Source organism: Hypoxylon fragiforme (genome assembly GCF_022984875.1).
Source record: "Hypoxylon fragiforme strain CBS 206.31 chromosome Unknown GGS25scaffold_10, whole genome shotgun sequence".
Lineage (NCBI taxonomy): Eukaryota > Fungi > Ascomycota > Sordariomycetes > Xylariales > Hypoxylaceae > Hypoxylon > Hypoxylon fragiforme.
In genome coordinates this window covers 438,121-461,965 of record NW_026054765.1, presented here as the reverse complement: position 1 = coordinate 461,965, position 23,845 = coordinate 438,121, and the positions used below count along the sequence as shown (strand labels likewise).

General features: G+C 31.2%; 6 protein-coding genes across 6 annotated transcripts; 3 read left to right on the top strand and 3 right to left on the bottom strand.

Annotated features, from left to right (window-relative positions):
• Positions 1-13,488: 13,488 nt before the first annotated feature.
• Positions 13,489-15,554, bottom strand: GGS25DRAFT_509527 (2-oxoacid dehydrogenase acyltransferase). The gene is made up of 2 exons (XM_049262570.1): positions 14,655-15,554; positions 13,489-14,588 (listed from the first exon to the last, which is right to left on the bottom strand). Exons 1-2 carry the CDS (start codon positions 14,895-14,897, stop codon positions 13,515-13,517), a joined length of 1,317 nt encoding a protein of 438 aa, XP_049112063.1. The 5' UTR covers positions 14,898-15,554; the 3' UTR covers positions 13,489-13,514.
• Positions 15,555-15,729: 175 nt separating this feature from the next.
• GGS25DRAFT_509523 (uncharacterized protein) lies at positions 15,730-16,948 on the top strand. Its single transcript, XM_049262569.1, has 5 exons — positions 15,730-16,130; positions 16,191-16,323; positions 16,392-16,470; positions 16,539-16,580; positions 16,638-16,948. The coding sequence occupies exons 1-5, from the start codon at positions 16,108-16,110 to the stop codon at positions 16,658-16,660; spliced, it is 300 nt and encodes a 99-aa protein (XP_049112062.1). The 5' UTR covers positions 15,730-16,107; the 3' UTR covers positions 16,661-16,948.
• On the bottom strand, positions 16,949-18,030 carry GGS25DRAFT_509522 (histone H2A). The gene is made up of 4 exons (XM_049262568.1): positions 17,677-18,030; positions 17,476-17,564; positions 17,220-17,423; positions 16,949-17,164 (listed from the first exon to the last, which is right to left on the bottom strand). The coding sequence occupies exons 1-4, from the start codon at positions 17,730-17,732 to the stop codon at positions 17,109-17,111; spliced, it is 405 nt and encodes a 134-aa protein (XP_049112061.1). The 5' UTR covers positions 17,733-18,030; the 3' UTR covers positions 16,949-17,108.
• Positions 18,031-18,230: 200 nt separating this feature from the next.
• On the top strand, positions 18,231-19,117 carry GGS25DRAFT_509520 (uncharacterized protein; the record flags this gene model as incomplete). Its single annotated transcript, XM_049262567.1, has 1 exon — positions 18,231-19,117. A coding segment is annotated over exon 1 (575 nt), but the record flags the coding sequence as incomplete, so codon positions are not given.
• A 617-nt stretch (positions 19,118-19,734) lies between these two features.
• Positions 19,735-20,806, top strand: GGS25DRAFT_509518 (histone H2B). Its single transcript, XM_049262566.1, has 3 exons — positions 19,735-20,146; positions 20,250-20,321; positions 20,386-20,806. Exons 1-3 carry the CDS (start codon positions 19,981-19,983, stop codon positions 20,562-20,564), a joined length of 417 nt encoding a protein of 138 aa, XP_049112059.1. The 5' UTR covers positions 19,735-19,980; the 3' UTR covers positions 20,565-20,806.
• A 180-nt stretch (positions 20,807-20,986) lies between these two features.
• Positions 20,987-23,707, bottom strand: GGS25DRAFT_509516 (uncharacterized protein). Its single transcript, XM_049262565.1, has 3 exons — positions 23,239-23,707; positions 21,744-23,133; positions 20,987-21,677 (listed from the first exon to the last, which is right to left on the bottom strand). The coding sequence occupies exons 1-3, from the start codon at positions 23,384-23,386 to the stop codon at positions 21,200-21,202; spliced, it is 2,016 nt and encodes a 671-aa protein (XP_049112058.1). The 5' UTR covers positions 23,387-23,707; the 3' UTR covers positions 20,987-21,199.
• Positions 23,708-23,845: the final 138 nt, after the last annotated feature.

Below are 23,845 nucleotides of genomic sequence, written 5' to 3'. Positions count from 1 at the left end.
ATTAATTAATATAATATATTTCTTTTAAATATGTGGGAATTGTGGGGAACAGTCACGTGACCCACATGGCCCGTGCCTATCTTTGTAGCTTACTTTAATTAGGAAAGAATTTTCGATCTTTTTCATCTTACTTAATAACTTTAATTATATTCATAATTTTAACCTTTTATTTACAACCCACCGTGATCACGGAACCACCTTATTTATTCCAACAAAATATTATTAACGTTATTAATAAAAAAACTACGTTTAATATTACGTTTATAATTTTTTTTAATAAAAAAAATAAAAGTTTTAAATAAGTTATAAAATCTTTTATTCTCTTTTTTAAATATTACGGCTATAACTAATTAAACGTTGTAATATTAAATTATAATAATTAATTTAAAAAAGCAGTTTTAACGTAATTAATAATTATTTAATTTATACTTTATATTTTTTATATTAATAAAGAGTTTTGCTATTCGCATCTCATAAAATTGCTATCGGAGCTTATCCGCATCTTAGTACATTGAAAGTTTAGCGTTTAAGGGCCGTTGGTCCGAGCTCTCCAGCTTGCTTTTGTTAAAGACCTACTATAACTTCCGATCTAGGATTCGGATTAAGGTGTATCCTATATCGTTTGAATTAGCTTAATTAAACGGTTTAAATGATATATGTTTTAAATTGATACGATTGGTGGTTGCGAAGTTATTTGAATTTAAAGATTAAATAGCATTTTGAAAATGGTATAGGCTTAAGTGGTCTGTGCATTACTCTAAGTTAGCTAGCGCCACATTAGCGGTAAAGCGTTTATTTTATTTTTTTCTGAATAACTTTACAATTACCGGTCGTATCAATTTGAAATATATATCATTTAAAAGCTCTAAATAAGACGGTTTTAATGGAGTTAAATACACTTCAATACGATTTTTAGATTGGAAGTTGTATTAGATCTTTTGATTAAAGCTAAGTGGAAAGCTTAAACCAACGGCGTTAAAACGTTAGTTCTAAATGTATTAGGGTGCGGATAAGCTTTGATAGTAATTTTATGGGGTGCGGATAATAAAACTCTTAATAAAAACGTTTGTTTAAAAATAAGTTAAAAATAAAAAATTACTTATAATAACAAATGTAAGGTTAAGGAAAGTGAGGTTAAAAAAATATAAATTAAGATAATTTTAAAGGGTAAAATAATAATAATTTTAATTTTATTTTAAATAAAAAATAATTATTTTATTTAAATAATTACAACCGCGGAAACACGTTTAAAATATCATTATTACCACGTAAAATGCCTTAAATTAAAGCAATAATTTTAATATTATAGGTATATATAATTTATTTATATAATAAAACTAAGTTTAATAACATATAAAAAAAGTTAAAAGAAAAGTTTAATAATATATAATTAAAGGTGATTTAATATTTATAAAAAAAGTATAATGTTAGTTTTAATATAAGTATTATGAGATTAAATTAAAAAAGCTTATATTAAAAAAGTTAGCTAAGATTTAAAAACCTTAGCTATCTACTTATATATTTAGCTATTTCTAATAGAAAAAGCGTTTAAAGGTATATAATAAGTAGCTTTATTATTACTTTTACGCCTTTTTTTTTTTTTTTTTATATATATTTATAATTAAGAATTATTATAATCCGATTAAAACTATTAATCTAAATATTTATCTAATTTGTTTAGCCTTTTTTAATCTTTCTTATCTTTTTTTAACGATATAGATTATTTTTTAATTAATTTATTAACTATTTAAAAAGATTATAGTAAAGGTATTAATGTTATATATAAAGATTAGTTTATTAATTAGGTCTAATTTTTTAACTAGTTTTAATTTATCGAAAATAAGTCGATAATTTTTATCGAACTTTTCGATAAATTATGTGGCGTTTTATATTAAAAGTAGTTTTAAATATTATTTGTTAAATTTTAAATTATAGTTTTTTTAAAATATTAAATATTTTAATATAAGACGTTTTTTAATATAGTTAATTTAATGTTTTTTAAGTTTTTTGATTTTATATAAAACTAAGTTATCGTTATCTTTATTAATGAAAACTTAACCCGGTTTTAGCTAACGTTTTAACTAAGGGTTTATATTAATAAATATAAAAGTAAGATAAGCGATTAAAATGATGCGGTGAATTTATTAATGTCGTAGAAAATTTAGCTTATAAGTTAAATTTTTAATTTTTTTTATAATTATAAAAAGATTTATGCGTTATTTAAATTATTTTTATTTTGGTTTTTTAAGCAAATAATAGTTTTTATAAAGTTTAAGAAAGATTTTTTTTAACGTTAAATTATTAAAGGTTTTATTTAATATTGTAACGGATTTTAACGTTAATTGCGGCATAATTAATGGCAACCCAAATTTTTTATTAATATATGTCCTTTTAAATTTTAAAATTTATTATGTTAATATTTATTTTTAAGATAAATAATGAGGTATAAGGTTTAAAGTTTAATACGATTTTATTTAGCAATTTTTTAAATATTAAATAGTAAAAGTTATTAAAGTTATATTAAAAGACATTTAATATTTTATCTTAGGGAATGTTAAAAAAAGCGACGTATTAAAACTTTATTACAATTTCGATGTTTTAATTGTGCTTTTTATTTGCGTTATTTATTTAAATGTGATAGCTTATTATTATAACGGTTTTAATGCTATTACAACGTTAAAATGTTTGCTATATTTTGCCGGTAAATTTTTAATCCCTATTTATAATTATTTTTGCTAAAAGGCCTTAATTTGCTGCAATAAATATCTTATAAAACATTTTAACTTAATTTTTAGCGGTATATATTAAGTGTTTAAGAATTAATAAAGTTTTTTTATTAAATTTATTAGTGATTATTATAAGGGAATTATAATAATCGTAATTTAATATATATTATATGGTTTTTTTGGCGTTAATTTTAGGTAAGTTAATTATAAAATTTATATAAATTATATGGTAAGGGATGTTAAGCTTTACGATTAGTTTTAATTCCTTTAAAGTTTTTTAATAATTTATTTAATTAAGTTAATAATATAAATAATAAATAAAATATTAATATAATTTTTTTACTAAGTGTTAAATATTAAAGCTGTTTAAGTTATATATTATATAATATGGTTTAAAATAATGTTTTTTATCGTAAATTATTTTAAAAAATATTTATATTTAACTTTTAAGAATATATAATTTTTAACGATTATTTTATCTTTTCGTTTAAAAGATGTGGGAATTGTGGGGAACAGTCACGTGACCCACATGGTCCGTGCCCATATTTGTAGCTTACTTCAATTAGGAAAGGATCTTCGATCCTTTCCATCCTACTTAACAACTACAACTACATTCATGATTCTAACCTTTTATTTGCAACCCACCGTGATCACGGAACCACCTTATCTATTCCAACAAAAAAGGCTGTCGTTTTTAAATACATATATAAAATTCCAAATTAAACGTTATGTTTATTTTTAAGCTTTTAATTTAACGATAATCTTAGCGAAACAAAGGTTATTAACGTATTTAATTATTATAGCTTATTTTTTAACGTCGTTCATTTAAACATATGTTTTTACCATATAGCTAAAATTTAATAATAAAGGTAAGAAATATTTGTCGTAATTATTATCCTTTACATTAAAGCTATAATTATATTATTTAATGTTACTAGGTATTAAGTGAAAAAATATAAAAAGTTTTAAATTAAAGATTAAAAATATATAATGTTAAAAAATGTAATTAAAATTATTAATAATGTTATTTAAAACGTTCTCCGTCTCCTTAACAGCCTTTTTTTTATCGTTAAAACTAAGTAACATTAATAAATAAAATAAAACGTTTAATATTAAATTTAGCCAACCAAAGATATATTAAATATTTAAAAAAAATTAAAATAAATATATTAAGGCTAATATAAGCTATATATTTAATTTAATTAAGTTAATAAAGTGTAAAAAATTTTAATTCACTACGTTATAAATGGATTTATAATTTGTTAAAATTATTATAAGATATTCACACGATTAAACTTACATTTAAAAATATTAGCAAATCTATATTAAATAAAACATTTCTAATTTTATAATTTAATAATTAGTTTTTACTTTAATAAATATTTTACTTAAGAATTAAATCGGATATATATTATTTATATTAAGTATATTATTATTCCATCCATCCTTATAATAAAAAATCATAACGCCATAACCCCGTTTTAAAAAAGCATTTATCTTAAAAAATGTAATCATGCCATAATTCTAATACACTAAATAAATTAAATCCGTAAATTAGACTTAAAAAAAGCAAAAAACTTCCTTTTTTATTATTATAAATTTAAATATAACATTTTTCGCCTATCGTTTTTTAACTATCGGCGTTTTTAAAACGCCTTTAACATTATTTTAACATTTAATAATTAATTTTGTTTTTTACTTTTACAACGATTTGGCCTTCTAATTATACTAAATAATATAGCGTTTTAAAAACCTGGTTATTTCGATATACGTTTCTAAATCGCAAAAATTTATAAGTTAGGCAATTTTTCGTAAGGCGTTTATTCGGCCTTACGTTAAGCTTATGCCGACGCCGTTAACTATAAACCTAAATAATTAAATAATTAAATATTTAATAAAAAACTTCGTTATAATTAATTATAAATTTAAATCCTAAAAACAAGTAAATAACTTATTTAAATATTTTAAATAAATATCTATAAAAATAAAACTAATTATAACATCGTTTATATATACATGGATAAAGTTTTAAAACGCTTATAATTTTTAATTTATAAATTTTTATATAAAAGATATATTATTATAAAAACTTATAAAAATAATTTTTAACACCTTTAATCCCCTTAATAATATAATTATCATTTGGTCCTAATATAAGGGTTAAACCTAAAACTGGTAAAAAATTTTTAATCCGTTAACAATAATAATATATTTCTTACCGTATATTTTATTTATTATTTCGTTTTAAGAAAATAACGGGTAAAAATCTAGCATAATAACTTTATTTAAAGCCTTAAGATCCACCACCACACAGCTTTTACACTATCCATTAATATTCTTCTATAAAACAAAAATAAGATAACTAAACAATATAAGATCTTTTATCTAATCGACCTTTCCGTCTTAATATATATTATTGAAAATTTTATTAATTATTTTTTTATTCTTAATATTAAATAAATAAACTTTTATAATTAAACTGATTTAATTTTATTAATTTTCGATAAAAGAAACTTTTATTATCTCGTTTTTTTATATGTTAATGTAATTAGGTTAGTCTTAAATATTATAACGTTTAGCAAGTTTTTTAGCTTTTTTGGTAAATTTAATATTTAAATCCCTTTCGCATATAAAAGCCCTTTATTTAATTTTAATAAATAGTAAATTAAGCCGTTAAGTTCTAAAAAAAAAGGTGATAAAGACTTCCTTAGCTTTAAATATGGCTTAAACGTCTTAAAGAATGGTTTATTAAATAATAAAAATGTATGCTAATTTATTAAAAATAGTTATATTGATATTAAATTATAAACCGATATGGTAAGTGTTATATTCGTCCTTTTTAATTAATGTTATAATTATTTAAGTAAAAAAGGCTTTTTCTTAAGAAATCTAGATTATATTATCGTTAATATAGTCGTATAAATGTTTTAAAAAGGTATATCTAAATATTATTACGATATTATTTGTTATATTTAAATAAAGGATAATTTTAATGGTATTTACATTAATAAATGCGTTAATTGTTCCGTTATATATCCTTATAAAAATATAGTTTTAAATAAAATTAAAGTTATCTAAAAATAATAATTTAACATATAACATAGAGATTTATATAAGCATTTTAAGCAGGATAATTATCTTCGTAACGCTTAATATTTTTTTACATATAAGTTTTTATTTATAAGATATTATAATAAGCATTATAATATTAACGTAAAAAGCAAAAGTTATAATAGGTTTAAAATAATTTATATTAGTTTTATAAAAATATAAAAAAGATATTCTTAAAAAAAAGTTTAATTTTAATAAATTAAAGTTAATTTATATATTAATAATAAAAATCCTTTATTTATTTTTGCTATTGCATAAATTATTAATTGTAAAATTAAAAATAACCCTTTTTATTATTTCGATTATATTATTAATTTTTTTAACGTTAATTAATAATATTATAATAATTTATACGTTAAACGCATAAATAATAAACTAATCTTTAAACATTATCACGCTTAAGCAATTAATATTAACACACATTATCGTTTCCCTGGAGTTTTTAAGGATTATAAGGAATTATATATATATATATAATACCAACTTATTATTAACGTTTAAATATCTTTTTAATAATTAGGTTATAATTATATCGAAAAAGTTATTTACCATAAATATATCCTTATTACTAATATAAATTTAAAAATTAACAGCTTATAAAATCAAACGGTTTTTGCAAATATAATCGATAATATACATAAAAAAATTAACAACGTTTTAAAATATTTTAAAATAAATATCATATATATAGGAAATTATGTTTTTAATAAAAAAGTCACTTTTGTAATTTAAGTAGGCGTTAATGGTTTCCTTAATTTTGTTATTAAATTTTACATATACTTTTTTATAACCTTCCTTTTATTCCTTTCCAAATATAACATATTTGGCTTTTTATAACTTATATTTAGCTACCTCCACATCTAAATCGTTAATTTTAATTTAAACCTTATTTTAAATCCCGGTATATCTGCTAACGTATCTAATAAGGTAAACCTAACGTTAAAAATGTTAAATCCATAATTTTTAACCATAGTAAAAACCCCGTCTAAAACAAAAATTAAATTTTTAGCTATAACTGTAAGGGCTTCCTCAAATATTAACCGATTAATTGCCACAGCCTTAAAATCCAGTTAAATAGTTGGGATTTAAAGAATAGCTTAAACGATAGTAATCATCTTATGGGGCAAAACCGCTACGGCCGTTATATCCTTAGCCGGTATATCCTCGTACGGCATAATTACGTTTATAACCGACACGTTTGCACCAATTATTTAAAAAATAAGGTTTTATGTTCCAATTAATGTTTTCCTTGTTAAAAGCAATGTTAATAATAATTAATTTTTAGCCGGTTTTAATAATAGAAATTATAAAAATAATAAATAAGTTAAAAGTTTAATAATATAATTCAGCTAATATGATTTTATTTTAATAAGAACGTTATTTTTTTTAAATATGTTATAAATAATTATTTAAAATGATTTTATCCTTTAGTTTATTAATAAATTTATAAAAATTAACTATTAAAAAATTATATATTTAAATGGCTTATTAGTTAGCAATAATAAGCTTATAGCTTTTAACATATTTTATAAATTTTATAGCTTAAAATATTATATTTACGTTTTAAATAAGTTTTGTTTTATTATATATTATCGTTTATATTTTTTTAAAAACGTTAATAAAATTAAGTTTATAAGCTTAAATAATTTTAATTAAAATAAATTTAAGATTATTATAATAAAAAATTTATTTATTTAATATAAAACAAACCTGGAATTAAATAAATACGTTACCTTAAAATAATTAAATAAAATTAATAAAGATAATATTAATTTTAATTAAATAAAAGAAATAGTTACGATATATATTATAAAATAAGCTAATATTATATTAATATATATTAAATTTAATAATTATATAATTTTTAATACCAGCAAATATAAGGACGTTAAAATAGAAATATCTTACATATTATAGTTTTTAGCCGTAAAGATTCTTATTTTTTTTAAAAATGGCATTTACAATAATATTAATATTCCTTAAGATTTCCTAAATAATGTTATTTTAAAAAATAATTTTAACTATAACAACTAATTTTATAATATACCTTTACTAATTTTCGTTTATTATAAATTTAAAAAGTTTCTATATATTAATGTAAATAATATCCGTTTTTAGCAGAGAAAAATAAAATAACCTTTTAAACAATAATAAAGATAATAGATATAAAGATTAATAAAATAATAAAAAAGATTTTATAAATAAAGATAATATTATTAAAAAAATTATTAATTATGATTATAATTATAATATAAAAAAAGCTATTAATAGTAATAATAATTAAGGTAATATTAAAGAAATTATTAAAAATAATTACAATAATAATATTACTAATAATATTAATAATAGTAATTAAGATAATATAAAAGAGGTTATTAATATTAATTATAATAATAATATTGCTAGTAATATTATTAATGGCAATAGTAATAACGATAATGATAAACGGGGTAAAGATAATAGATAAATATGTAATAATAAAGGTAGAAATAATAATTATAGTTTAAGAAAGTTTAAAAATAATAACCTAATATTTTATAAGATTTTACAAATAATTATTACAAAATTAAATATAAATAGTTTCAAAAATTTATTAAAGGATTTAATAAAAAAGGAAGAAAATAAGGTTAAATTAAAAGATTAAAAAAGTAATAGATTTAATAAGTTTTGTTATAAATAATTTAACTTTTTAAAAAAATAAATATACCTCTCGTTTTTTTTCTTAAAATTAAAATTTATATCGGAAAAATTAAAAATGTTAATATTTATTTTAACAAAAATATTATTTAAGTTTAATAAATTATTAAAAAAGTTTTATAAATTATAACTGTTAAAAGAGGAAAATGTAATTATCCAGTTATTTTTTAAATTATGTTAAAAAATACATTAAAATAATTATAATTTGATAAACCAGAAAATTGCCCTTAGTTATAATATAAAAATCTTAATATTAAAAAACGGCGCATTTTTTGAAATTTACGGCGCGGTTTTTGAAATCTATAAAATTTGTAGGGTTTTTACCGTTACCAAAAATATAGGTTTTATAAATTTATATTTAAAACGTTTAAATTTAAGGGGTGGAAAAGTTTCTTAAAAAGGTTCTTATTATGTTAATATAAAAAGGCCTTAAACGATTAAATTAGGTAACACCAAAAGTTAATTTATTGGCGTAAATAATTATTTATTTAACCTTAAACTGGTTAACGCATCATTTATCAAAGAATAATAATACCTTTATACTTTAGTTTTAAATAATATGACATTAAGAGGATAAAAGCGTTTAAAATTCCTATTTAATATAAGATAGTAGATTAATAGTTTTAAAAAATATTCGATTTATAATATTAGGGTTTAATTGGTGTATTTATAATAAGTTTTTATTTTTAATAATAAAGGTTATTATTTAATAAAAATTCTAATAATTTAAGGTTATTATGAAAGAAGATAATAATAATAGAATGGATAATAATAGCGGTAAATTAGGAGATTTTTTTTTGATATATGGCTAATAAGATAAAATCTTAATAGGAGAAAAATAGGTAGGCAGGAAAAATAATAAAATAAAAAGGGATTACAGGTTTTTTAAGGAATTTATTAACCTTTTTATAACAATTAAGGTTATTAATAAAGTAAAAACAAATTTAAAGGGAGTAAAATAAAATTATTAAGTATTAGTTTTGGTATGGGTATTGTAAGATTAAATCAAAAAAACTTATATTAGAAAAATTAGCTAAGATTTAAAAACTTTAGCTATTTATTTATATATTTAGTTATTTCTAATAAAAGGAACGTTTAAAGGTATGTAATAAGTGGCCTTATTATATATATTTATTTATAAATAATAAGTTAATTATTTTATTTATTAATATTATAATTATAACGTATAAATAATTTTATTTATAAAGTTAAATAATAATAATATTAAAAAAATTTTAAGATATAAGTTAAAATAAATTTATTAAAATTATATAATATTTTAAAGCGTATAATTATAATATAATAACATAATTATATTATTAAGTTATAATAAAAGGTAATTAAAATTTATTAATATAATTTAAGCTTTTAATAAATTAATAATATATTTTAAATATATATAAGAAAAGTTATAAAATTAATGTTATTATAAGTATAAATTATAAAAGGTTATTTACTTATAATAATTAATTTAATTTTAAAACATATGTTTTTATATAAATGTATTATTAAAGATTAATACGGTTTTTATTATTATTATAAGTTATATAAAAAGATTAAAATATTTAAGTTTAATTTATATGTTTAAGGTATTTTTTATCTTAAAATTAACCCTTTTTAACATATTAAGGTTAATATTATAAGTTTTTATATAAATATTTAAATTATTACATTATTAACTATTATTTAAAACTAATAATAATCTTTTTTTACATATTTAAAACTTATATATTATTAAACTATATAATAAACTAAAAAACCTTTCTTAAATATTATTAAAAATTATAACTTTAAAAGGTTTTAATAATTATAATTAATAACAATTATTAAGAGGTAATTAACACCATAAATTTTTAATTAAAAATTTTTTTAATAGGAAATAATAAACAAAGTAAAAGAATAAATAACAAATATATAAATAAGATAAAAACGTAATAAACCTTATAAAGATATATTTTCTTAATAAATATAATTAAAAAAACAACCGGTTAATATGCTTAAAAAATGCTTAAAAAAGCTATTAAAAAGGATATATAATTATTAATAAAGTAAGGTTATGAAAAACCTTATAAATATTTTCAAATAAATGATAATATTTAATAAGCAATTATTTAATAAATAATTATTTAATGAGTGTTGCTATTTATACTCCTATTTTTTGCTATTAAGGCCTTATTCACATTTTTATATATCCCTTAAAACTTTAAATCCAGGCTTAATTTAATGCCTTTAGTGTTTTTAGCTACCCACATCAATCCAATCCAAATAACTTTCTAAAACATATAGCCATAAACATACAACCAAATTTAATTAAAAACACGCTCAATTCTAAATTAATTAATATAGGTTTCGAATTAAGGCGATATGTGGTTACAAAATTATTCAAAAAAGTAGGTGGCAAGCTAAGCGGCACATGACTAACCTTAAAATTATATTAAGAGCTTTTAGTGTTACGCTAAAGGCTCTTAGAACCGTTTAAGAGTTTTAAAGCCGCTTAAACCACGCTAAGAAATAATATGTAATTGTTTTTAAGACAAATATTAACATAACTTTTTAACTGCGTATCGCCTTAAGTTATAGCTAATATTAATTAATCAATAATTAAATTTTCTTTCAAACAAATTTAATTACACATTTATAGCTTTATATTTTAGAAAGTTATTTAAAATTAAAACTATTAAATAAAATTTAGGTTTAAAGACTTTAAAGACATTAAAGGCCCTTAATATGGCCTTAAAAGCTATCATATGCCTCCCAGGCTCCCACTTACTTTCTTAAATAACTTTACAATTAAATATTACCTTAATTTAAGACTTATATTAATTAATTTAAAATTAAATGCGCTTTCAATTAAAACTAGTTGCATTATAGTACAACATATAGTTAAAAAATTATTTAGATTGTTTGGATTAAATTAATAAGAGCAGCTAGAAACGCTAAAGGCGTTAAATGAGGTCTAGATTTAAGGTTTTAAAGTTTTAAGGGATATATAAAAGTATGGATAAAGCCCCAATAGCAAAAAATAAGAATACGGATAGTAACACTTTATTTAATAAGTAGTTATTTAATAAGTAAATAATTAATAAGAAATATTTTTAAGAAAAGTTATAAAATAATAACTTAACCGCTTTCATAAGATTTTACAACTATAATTAATAACGAAAAATTTAAAAAAAGATTTTTTAAATATTAACGATTTATTTAAAAGAAAAATAAATATAATCGATTTAATTAATAATAATTAAAATTAAACCTAAGTCTTTAATAAAAATAAAATAAATTATATAAAAAACTTTAATTATAATAAAGCTTTTATAATAATATAAAAATATTAAATAATAATAATTAATAATTAATTACCATAAAATATAATAATTTAATATATAATAATAATTAATTTTTAAAACAATTAATGGTTTTTAAAGTTAAGGTTATACTTATATATATCGTTAATATTATAAATAAAAATGCATATACTTTTATTATAAATTTAATATTACTTTTAAATTAAATATATTTTTATTAATTTATTAACTTTACTTAATTTTATTTTTATAAATTTATTTTAATAAAGTTTTATTTAAAGTATAATATTAAATTAACTTTATTAAATTGAGTTTTGCTATCCGCACCCTTAAAAATTGCTATCGGAGGCTTATTCGCACCCTAGTACATCTGAGATTAGCGTTCAAACGCCGATGGTCCGAGCTCTCCAGCTAGCTTCAATCAAAAGATCCAACACAACTTCTAATCAAAGAATCGGATTGAAGTGCATCCTGTATCATTCGAATCAGCTCAATTAGACGGTCCAAATGATATATGTTTCAATTTAATGCGATCGGTGGTTGCGAAGTTATTTCAATTCAAAGATGAAGAAGCACCTTGAAAATGGTACAGGTTGAAGTGGTCCGTGCATCGCGTGAGATCGACTAGCGCCACGCTAGCAGCAAAACGTCTATTTCACTCTTTTCTAAATAACTTCGCAACCGCCTGTCGCATCAATCTGAGACATATATCGTTTGGAAGCTCTAATTGAGACGGTTCTAATGGTACCGGTTGCATTAAGATGCACCATTTGGATAAGAAGTTATTAAGGATAGTATGTTGGAGGCTAGCTGGAGAGCTCGGACCAACGGCGTTTGAACGCTAATCTCAGATGTACTAGGGTGCGAATAAGCCTCCGATAGCAATTTTTAAGGGTGCGGATAGCAGAACTCATTAAATTAATATTTATAATTATTATATAAATTTATAAAAATAAATCTTTTATAAATAAATTTTAACTTAATTTCTTTATAATTTATAACTAGTTATATGGTAGTATTTTAATATTTATTTTATATTTTAATTAATTGCGATAATTATTATTTAAAAGCAATATTAAATCTGCAGTAAGAGTATTTAGCTTTTTATCTGCAGTATGGCGCTAGTAGCGCAGCTCCGGTTATTCCAGTACACACTAAAGCTGTCAATCAATTGCAACTAATCCAAACCATCTTCAAATCCTTGATTGAAGATTTCAATTTGAAGGTCTCAATGTAAGGAGCAGATTGACCCCGGTTGCACGATTGAAGCTGTTCTATTGCAAGAGGTATCCATGGTTGAAGTTGCGACTGGTACCGTGCATGGGCCACCTGCGTTACCACCTTGATTGAGGACAACATACAGTAGGGCCCGAAGAGATCAATCAAAGATCAACCAATTACTCAATCAATTCAATTATTTGAGATCTGAAACATGGATCAATCAATCCGGCGCATCGAGGCGACAAAGATGAATGTCTTTGCGGAATTTTAGAAAATTGATTGGATGGGCTGGAGTGGGTTTGAAGTCGTGTTGAATTGGGTGTGGCAGAGGCACTTGTGCGCGCACCTAATTTGTGTGGGAGATCAGATAGTATTGCGGACGAAATGCATGTAACTACTCCTACTGCGGATTCAGTGTTGCTCATTTTAAATAGTTAATAATACATATATCTATCTAACATAATAACATCTTTCGAGGATCCTCGATATATTCTTTTACCTTTACCAGGAATTGAACAGCCTCCCTACCATCAAGAAGTCGATGATCATAAGTTAATGCTAAATACATCATCGGTCGAATCTCGATCTTACCGTTCACAGCAACAGGACGTTCCTTGATCGCATGGAGACCCAGCACAGCACATTGCGGTAGGTTGATGATTGGTGTACCCATGAGAGAACCGAAGACGCCCCCATTGCTGATAGTGAAGGTACCACCAGCCATGTCCTCGATTGTCAGCTTGCCGTCCCGAGCTTTCTTACCCATGTCTGCAATAGCTTTCTCGATTCCAACCATATCCATGGATTCGGCATTGCGGACCACTGGTGTAACCAAACCCTTCTCCGTGGCAACAGCTACACTGATGTCGACATAATCGCGGTATACAATAGTATCACCACCGTTCTCACCCTCAATGGAAGCATTGACAGCAGGAATATCTCGCATTGCCAAAACGCTGGCACGAGAGAAGGCGCTCATGAATCCAAGCTTGACTCCGGTCTTCTTGAGAATTTCATCCTTGTAAAGCTTGCGGAGGTCCATTAGAGATGACATATCGACTTCGTTGAAGGTTGTTAGGGAGGCAGCTGTGTTTTGGGACTGCTTCAGGCGTTCAGAAATGCGCAGGCGCATTCGGTTCATCTTGACACGGCGCTCTTCTCGGCTTCCCATGACAGGACCAACACTAGCTGAGGCATCCTTCACGGGCTGGGATTGTCTCGGGGTAGGCTCCTTCTTGGGTCCCGGTTGAGGGGGTTCAGGCTTGGATGATTCAGGCTTCGAATTAGGGGTTGAGGCTTCCTTGGGTGCATCTGACTTGCTTTCACTCCCTGTGGACTCCGTCCGCGACTCGGTAGCAGCCCCCTCCCCCTTTGCTGGTTCTTTTTTCCCTCCGGATTTCTCACCACCCTCAGGTGCCGCGCCAGGTTCGATCTTTGCAATTTCTTGATCAACAGTGACAGTATCTTCTTCGTTGGCCAAGAGCTCTGTCAGCACTCCCGCTTCAGGCGCGTTGACGGCAACATCGATCTAGGGAAAATAAGCGTTAATATACCAGAATACCTAGACGTATAGAACCAAATAACATGCACCTACCTTGTCGGTCTCAATGGTTGCGATTTCCTCATCCTGCTCGACATAGTCGCCAACCTTCTTATTCCATTGCTTTAAGGTGCCTTCAGTGATCGACTCGGCCATTTGCGGGACTTTGACGATGCTTTGCGCATAGGTGCGAACCTGGGTCATAAGGATAGGTAACGGAATACAGCTTCGTAATGGTTGTTGCTGCACTGGCTTGCGTAGGACACGCGCCGCTGTGAGAACTCTTCTTGACATCATTTTGACAGAAAAGAGATGCTGCAATGCTGCAATGCTGTAATGCTGTAATGCTGTAATGTCGCAATGCGATTTGGAGGAAAGAAAAGTCGGCAAGGTTTGGCAAGTCGTGAGTAGAAATGATCGTTGGGGTTGACAAGGGGAGGGAAATAAAACAAGGCACAACGACTTCAAGGTGAGCTAGAAAAGAAAAAAGAAAATAAAAGGGAGAAAAGGAGAGAGGAGGGAATTGAGAATTGAGAATTGAGAATTGAGTCTACTGTGTAGCTCGGTGGTCAATTGTCAAAGCCTGCAATGACAAGACTCAAGAAAATTGGTTTATGTGTTATGTTTGTTATCTCGGTTCTGAATTGGGGAGAGTAAATCGCCTAAGAAAATTTAGGGAGTCTTTTTAACCTGACATTAACTTAGGTAGTTAAACGTTAGCTGCTCTCCATCTTTCCGGGTACAAAGAGAGAGACCTGCCTTATTTTTTATTTATTTTTTTTTATTTTTGTTTTTTTTTAACTCGCTCACTCTTTCTCCCTCTCTCTTTTCTGTTACGGTTCTTCCCTTCCCTAAACTATGTAAGGCTAGTTAGTACATACCTAGTAGTATGTATGTAGTATGTAGTATGTACTACTTCAGTTGAAATCTTTAGGCACAGTACGTGTTTTTTATCGGAAATGAAAATCACCGATGCTTTCTGTTAGGTAAATATTTAGGCGGGCTTCATAATATCCATACCTTTACCTTCATTATACCGAGGTTATGTACCTAGTATCATGGCTGGTTTGACTACATTAAGTTAGTAACTTTCCGATTATCTTGATTTTCATATGTACACAGTACTACACACTACATGGCAGAGAATCCTGGATAAACAAGTTCCCGCTCCGATATGTCTCTGTGGATTTAAAGTGGACCATACCTTACCTTATCCTGCGAATTGATGGGTTCCAATTGATTGAGTGGGATTTCCAACACTAATGCCCTCTCCAGAATTAAATCCTTAACTGTTATACATTACCATAACGACTCAATTCTTGATCTTTATCGACCGCGTACGGAGACTCCTCATCAACGCCCCCATTTTACCGTATCGCGCAACCTGGTAATCATCGCGCGGGAGCAGCTTCGGTGCTGCTGCATTTCCTAGCTGCAGCTTGCAGGAGATTTGGGCCGGGTGACAGTGGCATTGCGATTGGCGAACACGAGCAAAATACCTTCCACCATGTCGAATCGACAAGCTGCCTTGTAAGGCCAATTAGACATATACCTAACTTCTTACACCTTCCAACTGACCTTGTATCATAGGTCACTCTATCGTCGTTCTTTAAAGCTGGCCCTTGACTGGGCCGTCCATCGAAGCTTATGGCGCGGCCAAGCTCTCTATATTCGATCTCTCTTCGAGGCCAACCGAAACATCACAGACATTAGAAAGCAACGGGTATTCTCTTTCTCCCGCGGCGTCCTTGGAGCCGAGATATAGTGGCTGACTGACGGATGTCTTCATAGGCATTATTAAGCGAAACAGAGAAGCTGTTAGAGACATGGAAACACCCTGACCCGTATTGTAATCCGACAGCTCCGGGAGGTATGGATATTAGTCCCTATGATACCTTTGCATGAAAGAAGCTTGCAGACTGCTAACGCTTCAAATAGGATCCAAATACGAGAGGAACTTGCCAGCACATACCACTGATGGTTGGTTCACATTCATTTCAACGTTCTGCTACTTTCGGTATACTAACGTCTCTACAGCTCCGCCGCCGCTGAAATTTTAAATGCAGGGCTTGGGGAGAAAGGCAAGGAAAACCGTAGTGGGTGGCTGTATATAGTACACGTGAGTTGTGGGATAGTTTTAAGCCGACATGAAACAGATAAATCATATCTGGGACTCTCATTCTTACCTTACTGGAAACCCTAATCGTGGATGAATATGAATATCATAAGCATGTTGACTGGTTTACTTGACAATTACGACGGTGCTGCTTTGCGACGAAGACCGTCAGTTACGCTGATCACTGGATAAGAGACACTGTGGCCTAAATGCAACTTGGCAATAATCGGGAGTTGTTTAGAAAGTATTCTCATTCATGTCCATTACTCTGATGGATTCTGCCTGTAATGTACAGCCCTAACGCATGGAAAAGCAAAACCGTGCCCGACCGTGACCCCGTGGTTCATGAAACGTCCCAAACGACCAACTAGAAAACAGAAAGTGACCCCAAATTATAGCTCTTGGCTCGCGTTCTTGCCAGGCTTGCCGGTCTTCTTCGGGAGAAGGTCTAGATAATGTTAGACTCCAAATGGTGGAAAGAGTGATAGATGTGCTTGACTTACTCTGGTGGATGTTGGGCAGTACACCACCCTGGGCGATGGTGACGTGGCCGAGTAGCTTGTTCAGCTCCTCATCGTTGCGGATGGCCAGTTGAAGATGACGGGGGATGATACGAGTCTTCTTGTTGTCACGGGCAGCGTTGCCAGCCAGCTCGAGAATTTCGGCAGCGAGATACTCAAGGACAGCAGCGAGGTAAACCGGGGCACCTGATGATGCGTTAATAATGAACAATAGCGAACACGACACTGCTTAACATACCGGCACCAACACGCTGAGCATAGTTGCCCTTGCGGAGCAGTCGGTGAACACGACCGACGGGGAAGGCCAAGCCGGCCTTGGAGGATCGCCTATTGAAAACATTCAGGTTAGCTATTTAATTTGACTAGGCTGGTGTAGATGAAGGCTAAACGGGACACTTTGCGTTGTGCGCGCTTGTCATAAAGCAGAGGATAAACTTACGATTGCGCGTTCTTGGAACCGCTGGCCTTGCCGCCGGATTTGCCGCCTCCAGTCATTTTGATGGTTGGTTAATTTGAGAAGGGTTAAATTTTTGATGTGAAATGTCGAAATAGACAAATGCTACTAATAGCGCGAATCTGAAAGGATGGATGGTTTGTTGTGGTTGATAAAGTTTGAAGAGTAGATGGAAAATGATGGAAGAGGTTGAAAGTTGGTGGGGGAGGAAGCTGCTTAAGTATTGTCCGTCGCGTCCTAGAATCAGAATCAGAGATCACCAAATTGACGGGTGGATTGTGCGCCTAGTCCGCATTAGGTCATTTTCGGGGGTAGGTGGTGGGTTTGGTAGAAAAAAATAATAACTAAGGGAAGCAGCACTACATCACGCCGTATGCAAGGCATAAGGATAATCTTCTAAGCACAGGCCAACCGCTAAACCTATCTTAGGCCTTAGATAGGCGTGCACTTTCTATATTTTCTTTGCATTCATTATTTATCCAATCATAATTAAGGTTATATGACTGATGCACCATGATTTAATATTAAGTAGTTGCATCTTTAAGGCTGCCATTGCCCATTTCCATTGTCCATTACAATCCCCATCCATATCAATTAATTTTTGATTTTAACATTTGATTACAATTACGGCAGTAACGATAATAAATAACAAATAATAATGACATGGTTATTAGCCATATCTTTCGTTTTTTTCTCCCACCCCCTTTTTTTTTTTCTTAAAATCAGAGATCACTATCCTTTTCTTTGCATCGTTCTCATTCTATATGTGACTACTATCATTAGTTCTTATTGCAGCTTTGCCGCGACCAAGAAGGAAAAAGAGGAAAGGAAGAAAGCTTGCTTGGTTCTTAACTACAGTGGCGGAGTGCTAACATATGGCCATACGGGCCATACGGCTTTACTGGAGCTTATGGTGCCTGAGGTACCTGTCACAGTTCTCTTCGGCCCATTATGTTTATTTTGTTTACACGCCCTGCTACCTAATAACCTCGAACTAAGTCATTTTTTTTTGGCAAAAATGAAACAACGATACCTCACTTCATCGTGGAAAGCTGTCCAGATCCGAGGATTTAAGTTGACTCGTAACAGTAACATTTCAGAAGTGATGAGGAGAAGCTTTAAAGTGCTTTCGATGATATCTACTTGGGCTGATATGAATGTTATTTTAAATCGTGCTATTTCATCACATTTCAGCTACATTACATACAGACTTATAAACCATAGAAAACGTAGCTAATATAAACATTGATTTCCAGACAATGTTTAGTGTGATTCAGGATCGTTTAAACCACTTATGTGATTATATTTTCGGGGCTTGACAAATAAGAGCGTTGGACCGGAGCCGATACGTGCGGGATCCTTAGCTTACTTCCGGATTTAGGTACCCACGTAGATGGACAATGACTTCCGAGATATTGTCCCTCAGTAGTCGGGTCGTGGGAATGGCTTCGTATGCAGCTCCATCGGGGCTTACCGGGCTTGCGGGGCTATTTGGGGTGGCATACGGCACCGACACCCGTGGACTAGCTAATGGGTATTTGGCACCGCGTGTTAGATTCCATATGGTGACAGGTGTTACAGAGTGCGGAACGGAGATGTGGGGTCGAATCTGCGGTGAATGATATGCACTATGTATGTAAACCGACCGATAAATGATACAGTATGTACCTGGTACATGATAAATTGGAAATGCCAAAATAAATAAAATATTTGATTGGCTGAATTCTTCCTCCATTTTGAACTGTTTCCCCTTTTGTCAATTGTTTTGGGACCTTGATTTGGGTGTTAATGGTTTTGGCTGGATTCCAAGGAAGGTGCCGGGGAGCTTGCACTGTTTCTCTGAGGGCCTGTGCATCAAAACGCGTAGCCGTTGTATCGCGTTTTACTGGTGTAATGTGGGGCGCAACTAGCTTATCATTGCGGGTGCCGGGCGTTAGGTTGGTACTTTCATCATGTATCTTTGGTTTGTTAACCCTTTTTGGGGTAGTCGCTTTTTTTATTTTAAATTTTACGTGCAACCGTGCAACTACGCAGCAATAAGGCAAGATCAATCAATCAGTTAAAACCTTACGAGGATCAAATCAGTAATCACGCTAGCGCCCGCAACCAATACAAAAGGACTTGTCTCCCACCACCTTTTCTCCGTCCAACATCTTCGACTTCTCCCCCATCTTCCATCCACAAACTTTATCAACACCACAAGCATTTCGATCTTCCCAACTTTTGCATTTCGCATTATCAACTTAATACAAATCAAACCTTTCGATTTTATCAACTTCATTATTCAACATGCCTCCTAAAGCTGCTGACAAGAAGCCCGCCGCCTCCAAGGCTCCCGCGACCGCTCAGAAGGCTCCGGAGAAGAAGGATGCTGGCAAGAAGACCGCTGCTACCGGCGAGAAGAAGAAGCGCACCAAGGCGCGCAAGGAGACGTACTCCTCCTACATCTACAAGGGTAAGTTGCATTCCTACCTACCATGACGCGTCTTTGGTTGACGCGTCGCGTGATCCATATTGAAATATGGCGATTGTGAATGTTATACTAACAACAACATCAGTTCTCAAGCAGGTCCACCCCGACACTGGTATCTCCAACCGTGCCATGTCCATCCTGAACTCTTTCGTCAATGGTGAGTCATCCTTCCGCGTTGTGCGACTCATAGTTCACTGGAAATTCTAACAAGTTTTATGTAGACATCTTCGAGCGCGTTGCCACTGAAGCATCCAAGTTGGCCGCCTACAACAAGAAGTCCACCATCTCTTCCCGAGAGATCCAGACCTCTGTCCGCCTAATCCTGCCCGGTGAGCTTGCCAAGCACGCCGTCTCTGAAGGCACCAAGGCGGTCACCAAGTACTCGTCGTCAACGAAATAGGTGCTTGGTTTTGTGCGTCTGGTTTGTCTTTGGGCATGGGGATTTTTCGCTTTGGCATCACGACGAGACCTCGCCAAGGCTTGGAATCAAGTCCCAAATATGGAGTCTCATAAATAATGCGTTACGGATGGTTTGCTTTTTAAGGGGGCAATGTCTTCGCCCAACATGGTACGGGGTTCGCGGTTGTACAATACTCTTTCCCGATAGGGCTTCGGAATGAATCTGCATATGACCAAAAGAAACTGACTTCAATACTCGTGAAATGTGCTTCCCTAATGTTGTCGAGATAAACTGTCTTGCACGTCATTCGTATGCGACATTTAGATGCCTTGGAAATCTGCCCATCGATTCCACCCAAGCTGCTTTTTAATCTTCGTAACCCACAATGCTCATTCAATCTTTGCCAAATCACATTCGTATCGTACAATTCAATTTGCTTGTGTTCAATGTTTCCTATGACATAAAAAATACATGTGATATGGCGCTGCCCCTAATATTAAAACAACAGATATTATGTGTACTAGAGTTGTATCTTGGACATACATGAACCACCTGTGCCTGGTTATGCTGTTATGAAGGTGGATTTACATAGAGAAACTCGATAAATAAGATGCCTGAGTGTTTAGGTGTAGCGTTTACGCATCACCAAGTCCCGCCTTGGATTTCCTGACCACCTGTGTGATAGGTACCATGATCCCCTTATTTTCCTCAGTTCCTAGAGCCATGCCCTTGGACCAACCCATCTTTTCTAGCATCGCTCTGCCTTTATTCTCTACACCTAACTCTGCGGCATGTTGGCCTACAACGTCACCATCACGGTAAGTGAGTGTATTTTTGAACCGACTTTTGCCGTTCCGAGCTTCGGCTCGTTTGAGTATTCGACTTTCATTTACTAGCTTATCGTCGACGTCAACACGAGGAAACCATGGTTGCTTGATGCGGTTAAATGTTCTGTCGAAAGTATTTTGGTCAAATCGAAGAGTAGCTTTGGAGCGGTAAAGAACCGGATACCTATCCTTGCCCTTGCCGGCTGACTGCGACTTGATCTTGAACTTGTTGGCAAGGGCATGGATAGTTTTGCGAGTGGCTTTATCAAACGGTGGTAGAGTGAGTCTAAAATTGTTAGTGTGCTACATACTCATTCATGTACGAGATGATAGTTTGAATTAGGGGACGTACTGTTCTTGAGAGCCCAGAAGGAAATTTTCCAGCTCGTCCGCAAGATCGTCAAGAGACATGCCTCCAACATACTTAACCCGAGGATCATCACGGTCGATGTTTTTGCCGAGTAACCCCTGTGAACGCAATTCTTCGCGAGCTCTCTTCTTCTCCGCCTTCTTAAGACGATCCTTCTGCCAGGTTGACTTCATAACTTCCTCAAGCTCAGAATCGGATACATTGAATGACGGCTGCCCCTTTTTGAAGTTGTTGAGGCTTGGCCGATGCCAGTCCATGAGATCCAGCTCGTCAAAGGCGTCTGCCATTTGTGTTGCACTAGGATATTGTCCTTGTTTTTGTGTGATCTTGGCCCTCTTTAAATCGCCTTTTCTCTTACGACGCGGGTGAACCTTAGGGGCTGTCGACCACTCATCGCCGGAGTCCTCGCCATCAAATAGTACTATATCGTCGCCACCCAAACCCAGGCCTTCCTGTTTTGCGAGCATGCGGGCCATTTGTTCATCTGCATTCAGGCGACGTTCTTGATCTTCTGAGCCAACACCATCCTCGGAGCCTTCGTCCGTACCAACCTCACTGCAAAATCCACCGGGAACAGCATCGCTATCAGTGCCACCGAGGTCTCTCAAAATATTAAAAGTATGAAATCCGAGGTCTAAGTCAACTACATCTTCATCGGCATCCTCCTCTTCCTTCCAATCCTTCATATTTGCCATGTAATCGGCAATCATAGCTGCTTCCTCGTCTGATGTCGAGCTTTTTCTTATTTTCCGCTGCTTACCACGTGTCTTAGGTTTAGAATCAAGAGATATATAATCATCCATCTTCGCACCATTGTCTGGATTGGCCGTGTCTCGATGGAGAGTCTCTTCAACGACTTGAATCTCACGATCTAACTCTCGAAGTTTAAACGAATTATTACTCGCATCATCTTGGCCTAGGTCTACCGGAGCTGGGATCGGCTCTTGACGACTGCGATCCCTGCCCTTGAATAATATAACTTCCTCGCTAGAATCCAGATCCTGGTCTGATGAGAGGTTTGAATGTTGTCGAGATTTCTGTACCGAACTACCCTTGGCAGCGCTAAGTTTGGACAGCTCCGTGGCCGATAATTGGCCAAAATTCGACTCTCTATCGAGGGTTGGATTTGGATGAGACGAAGCGGTGTCCTTGGACAGAACAGTATCTACCGCTGCAGTAGCAGGCTCACTAGTCGTATCCGCATTTACTTGAGCCTCGTCGACAGTGGTTAGTTGCATCTCCAGATCCTTCAATGGCTCCATAAGGCCAGCACTTATAAAAGCAACGGGCTTATATCTTAATTGTGCATCGCGACCAAGGGCTCCACGGCGGTTGAATGCAGTGTTCCTAGCCTCTTCAGCAAGCGTGTAACCTAATTGTACCATTCATTAGATTTAACGGCCCAGTAATTATTTATAAATCATGATTATTATTTCTTATTTATTATCTTGGTAGGCTTATGGATGGTGTAGCATACCGTGGGCTCGCACAAAGCCTTGGGAGGCTGAGGGCGAAATGTTGCTGCCATTCCCTCCGGATGGGTTTGCACGGAAACCACCATTACGACGAGGGAATTGCTGACCCTTGAACCGCGAGCCTGTACCGCCCTTTTTATTTCTAGCCATGTGAGGAAAGGGTGTGGCTGAAGACTGATGGATGAGAGATGTTCCCTAGGTAGTTAGGTCGAGGAGTTTCAATAGGACAAGGCTGGAATATCCAGGACAAGAAGAAGAAATGGGCGATTATGTGATGATGATGATAATGTGGACCGGATCATGTTTAAAACCCGATAAGCGGGTGCTGATGTATCTAAGTAGAACTAGGCACAGAAAGGTTGTATGGACTGAACTTTGAGTTTGTTTCTTTTCTTCTTCTTATTTATTATTTTTATTATTTTTATTATTTTTATGGTATTATGCGTTTATGGGTTGAATAATGAGCAAAGAAGTGCACATGAGAAGGACATTGATAAGATGTTCAAGATTTCTAGGTACAGTAACTACATAGCTACGTACCTAGGTCCTAGTGTCTGGTACTATCATCTATGTAGGTTACAGGTAGTTACCTACCGTACTCCAGAGTGG